Genomic DNA, 10,761 nt, shown 5'->3' with positions numbered 1-10,761 from the left:
ATGGTCGCTAATTTTATACGCCGCTAACTTCACTTTTAGACATCTTGTCTGATATATTTTACATATGATGGAGAACGCTGCAATCACGCATGCGCGTCAATCTTAAAAAATAATGCGAACGCAAATTGGCAAACTATGGGTAAAACAGCTTCTACACCTCCGCTTCCAACCCTCCACCGTGGTAACGAACGGTATGATTTCTTGCCACTTTATTTTTCAAAAGTGCTGTGGGAAAAATTACGAAGCCGGTTGCTGAAACGTGAATTAATAACTAGTGCGCCAATGACACTGTGGAGGTCGAAGCCCAGCTAACAGAGCACTACTGTGGATATTAGTAGGCTTCATGCCTTATAATTGTTTTAAATAATCGTCATAAATGATTTGCAATCCACTTCAATTGAGCATCTTGTTGCTTTCTTTACTGGATTTTCATTGCAAAATGGATCGCATGCAGAATTATTCTTATTTTTTCTAAACGTATTCAGTATAGAACAATCTCATGACAAAACAAAAAGTAAAAATAAATAAATAAATACAATTGAGCACATCCTGACATCTAGTATAAAAGCATTTCATTGTTTTTGCCGAAATACCTATGCGTTTTGTCTTACCTGGCTTTGGGGTCTTGAAGGGGGCGTGGTCAGGGAAGAGGACAATTTGCAAAATGATGTGGAGGGGTCATTCCCTCCTCCCCATCTACTTTGCTGCATGGACGACCTACAAAAAAGGTCACAAAGCATTATAGATTGACTGAATATTTGTGGCGGATGAATAGTTTTACACCAATTGTTAAACTCTTACTGTAAATGAATATTGGCTCCAAATATTGGTTACAAAGCCCCATATGGTATTTTGTTCCGCCACTGTGTTGTGTAGGTTATTTTTTTTAAATAGACAATTGTAAATTATATTTTGTGAATAAATAAAGAATTTTGAACCACTTGAATGCAATTGGAATTATTTACCTCAGCATAGCTGATCTCATTAATGTGTCACGACAAAACAATGTTTCGGAATTTGGAAATAATGACCTCTCCAGCATTTTTTCACCCTTATTTTGCATATCCCGCAGCACAGCAAACACCTGTTCATTACTAGGTTGTGCTACAAATGCTGCATAAATCTATGACATAAGAAGTGTTTTTAGTCTCTCAAAAGTTTTTTTTTTTTTTTTTTGTCTCTGCAGCATATGTCAGTCACAGGAGCAAATGGAAAGGTAGCCATCACAATGAAGAACTCTATTCCGGTCATATCCCCACCTCGCCGGTTCAGAAGGTTTTGCTGGCGGTGGGCTCAGGGGTTGCCGCGTTGTGTGACCCCTACAGACATGGTGAGAAAAACACCAGAAGTTTTCTTCTACAGTAAGCAAGCAGTCAGCGGTTTTCGTTTCCATTCAAAGACTTCCGCTCGTCAGTTTCACTTTACTTTTACACAATTTGAATTTCTTTCCATTATATTCATTCTGTATCTAAACTGCCTCCCATATTCCAAAAATATGAATTTTAAACCTATTATTTACTTGCAGACTGTTTGCTCAACAAAGGAATTGCTGGATATGCGAATTAGAGGAAATTGAAAAGTTGGTTTTAATTAGCGGGGGATAGTTTTGAATAAATAAAAATATTTCTAAATCATTTCTTTACATAAAGGATTTTAATGTATTTCTACTATGCAGTTTATCATCAGGAAAAGCTAAAAAAAATGCATTAAAAGCCTATTACACTCTTAAACTGCTTTTTGCAGATATGGTCGCAGTGCTTGGAGAATCAACGGGTCACCTGGCTTTAGTAAACCTAAGGGACCGCATGAGAAACGACCCCGAGGGTTATACGATTCTCACGTAAGTCGACGAGACATCTGAAATACCTCCTTCTGGCCACAGGAAATCGATTTAGTCATTTCTAACCTGCAGGGAAAGGCCCAGGATCCGTCTATCCACACTCGATTTGCAAAAGATGGCGTCCTTACCCGAGGGATCTTTCGGTCGGGAATACCTCCGTTTTCTGGAAGACAATGTAAGTTATTCCTAATTTGCAAAGAAAAAAAACAATAAAATCAAAACATTTTATGTTTCACATGCAGAAACCTCTTAATGAGGTTTTCTTAAAATACTCCAACCACACATTATGAACACAAACTTGCTACGACCATAATTGAACTATCAAGTGTGCGTAAAAAAGACTTTGCAGTTCAAATAAATTTACTCAAATTGCCCTGAGAACAGGTTCAACTCAAAAGTGAAGATAACCCTTTAAATGTTATGACAACAAAAGCAAGCTAGCAAGACTAAAATGCAATACATCCCACAACAGTCTAAAGGCACTTCACTATTGGAGCCTGTAATTAAATCAATTAAAAAATCAGCCTGCAAGGATCAATAGATACTATCCTATGCTACAAAGCTACCAAGTTTCAAAACATTAGCTTCACAAATAACAGAAGACTAATACTTCAACATTAGTATCCACAAGGAGAACAACAACACCTTGAGTGGTGAGTTGACAGGCCTACAAAATAATAAATTGTCATAATGTTTAACAGCAAAATCTGTAATCTAGCAGCAAAATGAGGATTATTTGGGTCAAAATTGTGCATTTAACATGTTTTCTCGGACCCTCAGCACGTGACCCCCGACTCAAGGGCCGCAGTGAAGTTCGTAGACAACGAGGAACTGGCCTACGTTATGCAAAGATACCGAGAGGTCCATGATCTGCTGCACACCTTGCTGGGAATGCCTACTAACATGCTCGGTAAGAAGTAATACCAATGCTAAATCATATTTACAATTTTCCATAATTTGGGATGGAAATTGACAAAGCCAGTGTTTTCATTTATTTCATATAACTACAATGTGGATTTTGCACTCAAGGGTGATTTGAAGAAAATCAGGGGTTACTTGCCATTCGTCAGAAAGCACTTTATTATTTTTTTGTAATTTCCAATTTAATTTTATTACTCCTGATTCTACTTGCTGTATTGGGTTGCCTTCACACCACTTCTGTGTAACTCGAGAAGCGAGATTATGTAACCTACATAGAGGAAATTCCTTACCACACGCTGGAGACATCCTGTGAATGTTTTTACAGAAAAAAATGTGATCATAGTCGATACGCCGCTAACACAGCGAGAGATATGCATGTTTTGCGGAAGTTTTACTTATTACTTTACCCCGTCCTAATTGCTTATTTGTATTTGTGGTGCATTATTGCCTCCTAGTGGTGCCTTTGGTGTAACGCGCATGTTAGAAGTCGAACCTATTAAGGTGTGCTAGACAGTTTTTGCATGATTTGAATGAGGATAAATAACATGTTTTTTTACTTGAGTATATCGTTATAATCATTTCTTTCAGATGTTTGGTCATTATTTTTGTATAAAAAATTGAATTTGGTGTTCAAAAAGTCTTTTTTTCAAATGCGAGTCTTTAAAAAGAGGGGGTCGTCTTATATTCAGGCCAATACGGTATATATCGGCATACAGCAACATTGGGAAAACAATCTATGCATGTGTTCTTTAGGCGAAGTGGCTGTAAAATGGTTCGAAGCCGCTCAGACCGGACTTCCTATGTGTGCCCTTGGAGCTCTGCTGGGACCTCTTCGGCTCAATCCCAGGTACGGATTAGTCACATATTGCCAGTCAATCATTTATTATCTAAATCCCCTGATGCGCATCAGGAATCGAACTGATGATCCCCTCTACAATTTTCATCCAGTCGCCTTCAGGCGCTGATAACTTCTTTGGGCCCGTGGGCAGTGCGGAATGGCCAACAGGCCCGTTGCGTCCTCAGCATCTTCTACGAGAAGCGTTGGGAGCAAAACCTGGAGGACCTGAGACGGGAACTCAACATTCAGCCACCCCCTCAGGGGCTCTAACCTGGCACGCCTGTAGGATTTCTTCATACATCTACCATGGATTTTAGTTCAATTGGGTGGTTTGAGATTGTCATATTTTAAAGCTAACCTCTAGTTGCAATCTGTGGTACTGCAGGGTGATAAAATACTTCCTGGGCTTCAGTTCTCCTGGTTCTTGGCGCCCATTCAATCATTCATCAACTAAAAACCTTTGTTCAACTTCGAGTGGTGTTTTTTATGTTTAGGGCTGAGGGTTTACTGTTCCTTATTTATATACAAATTGAATAAATAAAACATATTTTTACTCCGAGCATTTTTTTTCCTGGCACACATTTTACAGCTCTTCCATAGTAGAGTTGTGGTATTATCTGCTAGATTTATTTTTAGTGGGGAAAATCATTAAAAATATTGGACGGAACGTCATGGTAACATAATAAATCACATCTTTTTGGATTGGCAACTATAAACTTTTCTATATTTTTTCACAATTCAAAAGTGTCTCAGTGTGAAAGTTTTATATTACTCACCAACAGGATCACTGTTATCATTCTTTTACCTAAAACTCAAAAAGAAGAGAACATGAATGAAATTTCAACATGAAAGAACTTGGCATTAGGTATAATATTATAAAAATGAACTTGGAAAAAACATTAAAACAATTAAAAATACAATACTTGATAATCTCCAAGAGGGAATAAAAGCCTACTATTTTTTCTGCTTTCAATTCAATGAATATTCTCTCCTCAAAGTACTACTTTTATCTCCAATATGTCAAAAAGAAGCTCCTAACCTGACTTCGATGTAGTTCCTTTCTTTATGCTCCTTCTAGCATACAATAGTGGGAATTTTTTTGTGTTAGCTTGCTCCCATTACATTCAGTTTGTCATAGTAAAGAGTTTTTTCATTATACTATAGTTATACTTTGGTCAGTCACAGCGAATGCCGGTAGCAAGGGAGCACTAAATTCATATGCAACACAGTATAAGATGGCGGCAGACTCGGGCTCATAAAACACCAGTGTCCCACTGGGCCAGTCTACTAAGACCCCCACCTTCTGGGGCTTCGTGACCACCGTCAGCAACACCTTCTCGCCCGCGTGCCAGAACGAGTACTCGCCGTCGTAGTGGGACAACACCCACGAACTGTCATTGTGTCCCAGCCGGATCTCGTCCCCGGAACCTTTGCGCTGCAAGCTGGCATAACAAACGCCCACCTTGAAAGCGGCGCTACCGCCCACGTCTAACGTCCAACTGTGGGTCCCAGAAGATATAGACAAGGTGCCCAGGGCATTGGGCCAGTGGTCAAAGCGCGCCGGGTTGTAAGGGGGAGTCTGCCGGGGTTTCTTTTGGAGGTAAGTCAGTGAGCGGTGGTCTTCTGATAGCAGCAGGAGGGAGTTAGCTGTGCGTTCATCAAACTTTAAAGGCAACTTGTAAGCTGCAAACACAAAGATGGGTGTCTTTAAAAAGCTGGTAACACAAAACACAATATTTCTTCTTTCTTCTCACCTGAAGGAGTCCTCTCTCTCATTTTAGTAAGTTTATATCGATGTCTAAACCTTAAATTTAAGAGACAATATAACAGATGAAGGGTATTGGACTACAGTATTTACTCGCATATAGGCCGCATTGGACGGACAAAAAAATGACAGAATCAAAGGTATGGCTTATGTGTGCATAAAAAGAGGACTTCCTTATTATATAGACCCTTAAAATGTGCTTTTGATTCAGACAGTGGTATCTCAGAAATACCAAGTGCAAAGATTTTCCCTTTAAAGTAACGCATTTGTACATCCTATTAAAACCATGAATAGGGAGGTGAAAATTGTGAACCAGAAAAGCCAGAAAGCCACATGCGGCTCGAGGGCCACATGTTCTCCACCTCTGGTGAATGACATCCTTGCACTATTGCTACTTTTTAGCCTCTGTAGTGTTTTGGGATCAAGTTAGGGGATTGTAGAGGTCAAGTTAGAGGTCTACTACACACATGGGATTAATGTACTGACCATTTGGAGCATTGAGGATGGCGGTGGCCCACATTCCCCTCAGCAACTTGCTTTCGCTGCAGCCTTGTTTCATGTTAAGTTGCTCGGTATCATACGGTACGCCCACTCCTTCCGCCTCCTCTACGCTAAAAGACAAAAATGAGATACATTGACTTTATTTCTTGTGTCTTTTTGACCAGCAGTCAAGTAGAGCTGTCACCTTAAACCAGAATCAAAGAAAACGAAGAAATGTATTAAGGGGGGAAAATAGCACATCCAGATGTCTTTTTAATTCTTTTTTTTCAATACACCTCTGATTTAGTTTAATTCCTAAAAGAAATAATGCGTTGTGATAAATTGAGCTCTCTTCATTGTAATTTTATTGACTAATATTGCTGGCAATTTTGACTTTATTCTATTCTATAGTATGTTTCACTCATTTAAATATAATATTCTATATAATATATGGTCTTCTTTTTAATTTTTCTTTTTATAAGTCCTGTGTTCATTTAGCTATAGAACACAATATTCAGTGGCGCTTGAAAGAAAATATCTTCATTTGACATAATATTTGAGAAAGCTAAATAATTCCTCACCTTGTTATGAACTATAACTGACTTCCGAGGAACTCTTGTATTGCATCTCATTTAATAATAAAGATTTACCTAAAGTAAAACCAACATAATGTCTCCCCATTTTACCTTTCTGCAATCTCCTGAATGCTCATCTGTAAGCATACACAGAAGCACAGCAATTATGCAACTGAATTATTAATAATAACAATATAGTATGTATTGTAAATGTGGAAAATGTCACTCACCACCAGTTGTGCATCAGGAGTGTGTGTCAGGGTCCGCACCAGGCCGGAGCGTGTGCGTCCTAAGCTGGCCAGGGCCTGACCCCAATGAGCCCTCTGGGTGAGGAGGCACTGCTCCACCCGTTCCTCCTCCTGCTGGACCTCCTCCAGGAGACGCTGCTCCTCCTCCTCTAGGGCATCGCGAGCGGCGTTTACCCGAGTCACCACCCGCTCCCGAGCCGTGCTCGCTGACACCTGGTGTTAAATGGGTGATCATATCCAGACTTATGAATCGACAGTTTTTCCGATAGTCGATAGATTACAGGTGGCAAAGTGGCGGCCCAGGGGACAAATCTGGCCCACTGCATCATTTTGTGCAGCCTGAGACAGTAAATCATCAGTGTCTTTAAAAATTCAGTTTTTTTCATTCATTTTATTAATGCAGAGAATGACTGATTGACCATTCATTTATTTTTATGTTGAAGAATAAAAAGGAAAGAGTAAGCACTCCGTTTTATTTAATCTTCTAAATTTTATATTAAAAAAACTTTTAGGGCACTAAAAGAGTGTAGAAAAATATTCAGATTTTTTGATTATTTTAACTTTTATTTCAAAGGGGGACATTAAATATATTCTTTTTATTTATTAATCATTCATTTTTTGTTTAAAAAGCAAATATTGTAAATATATTTGGTTTTTATTTTCTTTCAAAAACAAAACTGGAAAACAGACAACATACTGTATGCTTATTTTCTTTTTAGATTAAAAAATGTTTTTTGAGGAAAAAAATTAAAACACAAGATATCTGAAATATATTTTGTTTTTATTTTCTCTAAAAAAATAAAACTGGAAAAGGAATAACAAGGTTTTTTATTTATTTATTTAGATTAAAAATACTTTTTTGAGGAAAAAATGACTATTAAAAACTATTAAATTGTTTGCATTAAAAATGAATTTTGAAATTAGTTTGATGTCTATAACTGTCAATGGAAATTACTTATATTTAAAGGCTACAACATACAATATAATACAAAGTATAATGATATTCAAAAATAGAGATACATTAGTGAAAGAGGAATTTAAGCTTCTTGTGCAAGCTAATAAAAACTAACCAGCGGGCCGCAGTTTGAACACCCTTGTTGTAGCATTTATAAGAATTGGACTTTGCTCCCACCTGAAGTTTTTTCTCCTTGTCAGCGAGGGTTTTCTCAATGAATTTTTCTATCCTCTGTGCCTGCAGCTGGATTTTCTCGCACGCGTCTACTAGTTGATTCTGGTTGGGAGGGAGCAAAAGACAAACAAGAATTAGCTAAAACTGTCAATCCAACGAGAAAATCCTGTCTCAGAAGAATTGCAAAATGAATTATTTGGAAAAAAGAAAAAACGAAAAAAAGAAAAACCAGACAAACATGTCTGACACCCTTATATGGATTTAGGCCTTGCATGATTGGGCTTTCACAAGTTCCACACAATCCCCTGTCGACTCTTTTGTATGTGCTCATGACAAAAGTCCACATCTTATAACAACACGTCGACCAACACATTGCCATGAGCAATGTAAAGCCACGCCCCTTGCAGAAATGTCTACAAGTATTGTTATACTTGCAAAGGAACTATTTGATCAATATTGTCTTTCGACATGTTCCACCTTGTACTCCTTTGAAATTAGGGTTGTTTTTCCTAATTAATGAATAAAATGCTATGGTTAAAGATGTACATAGTACTATACTTGGTTTTCATTTATGGAAAATGAAATTATTTAGATACATTGGCTGCATGGCTCAATACAAAATTGTATTGCTTTATTTTACATTGTTGGCCTTAAGACTTTTAAAAAAAGAATATTTAACATAATAATTTCATTAGTCGGCTTAACAGTTCTGAGATAGAGGGTTCGATCCCAGGCGGGTTCTCCCACGACTGGTGTGGGATTTTCTCCAAGTATTCCGGTTTCCTCTCACATCCTCAAATGGTGGATGATAGGCTCGGTTGAACACTCTAATCTGCCCCTAGGTACAAGTGTGAGGATGAATGGTTGTCCTTGTCCCCTGCGATTGGATGGCTGCTGACTCAGGTTGTTCCCCGCCTGGTGCATATAGTTAGCTGGGATAGGCTCCAGTACCCCCCGCAACCCTTATGGGGATAACCAGTTCAGAAAATGACGGAATGAATGTTTTGGTGCCATTGACAGCAATATACGTCCAATTCATTTGGACTTAGTTAAAAAAAATCAAATTACGTACTGCCTTACCATAGGACCCAAATTACTTATAATAATAATAATATTATTTTTTCACGGACGGCCCGGCAGATGAGTGGTTAACATGTGAGCCTCACAGTGAGGGACCAGGGTTCAAATCCAGGTCAGTCCACCTGTATGGGGTTTGCATGTTCTCCCCAGGCCTGTGTGGGTTTTCTCTGGGTACTCTGGTTTCCTCTCACATTCCAAAAACATGCATGGTGATTGAACACTCTAAATTGCGACCCTAGTGAGGATAAAGTAGTTCAGAAAATAAGATGAGATGCACATTTTTAACTCTTAACCCGAGTTATGTGACGTTAAAAGTAAGTATACTCGAGGTAAATCGAAGATGGAGGAGGAGCTGACGACTCACCCGGACTGCTGTGACTCTGTCGGCCAGGGGGATGACGCTATGTCCTTGGCAGGAACCAACGACGGTACAGTGGGCACAAATCACTTTCACGTCGGTTTGGCAGAACCTGTCCAAGTCACACTCGTGCTCCGCGCACGTCTCGCTCTCCCCGGAGAAAATTCCGGACTCGGTGTCGGACGCGGCAGACATGATGGCAGGCGCGGCAGGTGCTTTTCCCCCGCTGTCGGGCTTATCTCTGGCCGCTGAGTTGTCCCGGTCGAGCGCTTTAAAGATCGGCTGCACTTCGCTTTTCACCCTAGTAGAAGTTTCCAAGTCGTTGTTCGGTGCGGGTAAAGCGGTCAGCGCTTCGGTCATCGTGGTGGTGAGTTCACGGGCTGAACGGACAAACGGAGACGCGTTGTAGTAACACAGGTGGAACAGGTGAGCGGAAACCGGAAGTAAAGGGACATTTGTCAGCAGTGTTATGTTTACACGGCCTATCTTGAAGTCCAAAAAATGAATTACTGTATTAAAGCTATATTGCTTTTTATTTGCATACTAAAACATCCATACGTTTTTACACAAAGGATTGAAATTAAAAACAATTTTTTTCAAAAAGTGTTTGTATTTTAAGTACTAACTTATTGGCTGCCATTGACTGACAGCTTGTCAGTAATATTGTATTGGACGGCTATCACCGTAAATGGTAGTGAAACATATTCCTGAATGCCAGACTTTACAGTTGAAATAGATTTTGTGTATAAAATAGCTGCAATCAACAAATTAATCCAAGATTAAGATATTGCAATTAATTTATATGTACACTACTGAAACAAACTCCACCCCCTGGTGGAAGGAATGGTTAGTGTGTCAGCCTCACAACTCTGGGGTCCTGGGTTCACATCCAGGTCACCTCACCAGTGTGGAGGTTGCATGTTGTCCACGGGCCTGTGTGGGTTTCCTCTGGGTACTCCAGTTTAGCAGACTGCAATTGTCTTGGACACTGCTGATTTGCATAAATAGGTACAAGCTACTTTTCTTTAATATGATGCAATGAGTCATCAAAGTAATAGACAAACAAATGAGGTTCACTTTTATTTTACCATCATTTTACATAGGAAAAGCAATTGTGTTATCATCCGACTCTATTCACATATTGTAGCTCTTAATTTCTAAGTGATTCATGTTCATTTTTTTTTTTTTACAAAACAAAAAAGAATAAAGAACCGGGGGCGTCGAAACCACAAACATCCAATCTGGGTTTTAGTGCAGTCGTGAAAACCCATTCACACGCATACAAAATACACAATCAATGAGTCGCATGTCAACACGGGACACATGCTCCAAAAAAGTGTCAGTTGAGACACACTAAGCAGGTGCATTGTGGGTAAAGGCGGAAGGCAAAAAGAGGACAACAGTCAAGCTGGTCTCTCAATTAAAACAAGAGGGTGGTAGTTTCAAGTTTTTAAATATTTTGGAAGATTTCGCCGTTTTTGTGTGGGAAAACCTGGAAGGGTGTGTGGGGAGAAAATAAACAATCAA

General features: G+C 39.1%; 2 protein-coding genes across 3 annotated transcripts; one reads left to right on the top strand and one right to left on the bottom strand.

The window, feature by feature from the left end:
* Positions 1–49: 49 nt before the first annotated feature.
* Positions 50–4,010, top strand: coq4 (coenzyme Q4 homolog (S. cerevisiae)). 2 transcript variants are annotated; one of them, XM_077736997.1, is made up of 7 exons: positions 50–191; positions 1,187–1,330; positions 1,744–1,840; positions 1,913–2,015; positions 2,621–2,750; positions 3,515–3,608; positions 3,710–4,010. In XM_077736997.1, exons 1-7 carry the CDS (start codon positions 113–115, stop codon positions 3,867–3,869), a joined length of 807 nt encoding a protein of 268 aa, XP_077593123.1. In that variant the 5' UTR covers positions 50–112; the 3' UTR covers positions 3,870–4,010. The 2 variants fall into 2 exon arrangements, with proteins under 2 accessions (XP_077593123.1, XP_077593122.1); XM_077736996.1 differs by having other exon boundaries at positions 2,621–2,757.
* A 353-nt stretch (positions 4,011–4,363) lies between these two features.
* bspry (B-box and SPRY domain containing) lies at positions 4,364–9,677 on the bottom strand. Its single transcript, XM_077736995.1, has 6 exons — positions 9,241–9,677; positions 7,800–7,898; positions 6,650–6,880; positions 6,531–6,556; positions 5,851–5,975; positions 4,364–5,282 (listed from the first exon to the last, which is right to left on the bottom strand). The coding sequence occupies exons 1-6, from the start codon at positions 9,592–9,594 to the stop codon at positions 4,753–4,755; spliced, it is 1,365 nt and encodes a 454-aa protein (XP_077593121.1). The 5' UTR covers positions 9,595–9,677; the 3' UTR covers positions 4,364–4,752.
* Positions 9,678–10,761: the final 1,084 nt, after the last annotated feature.

This window comes from Stigmatopora nigra, chromosome 17 (genome assembly GCF_051989575.1).
Source record: "Stigmatopora nigra isolate UIUO_SnigA chromosome 17, RoL_Snig_1.1, whole genome shotgun sequence".
In the NCBI taxonomy this organism is placed as follows: Eukaryota; Metazoa; Chordata; class Actinopteri; order Syngnathiformes; family Syngnathidae; genus Stigmatopora; species Stigmatopora nigra.
The sequence above is the reverse complement of the archived record's forward strand: the minus strand, read 5'-3'. Positions and strand labels throughout refer to the sequence as shown.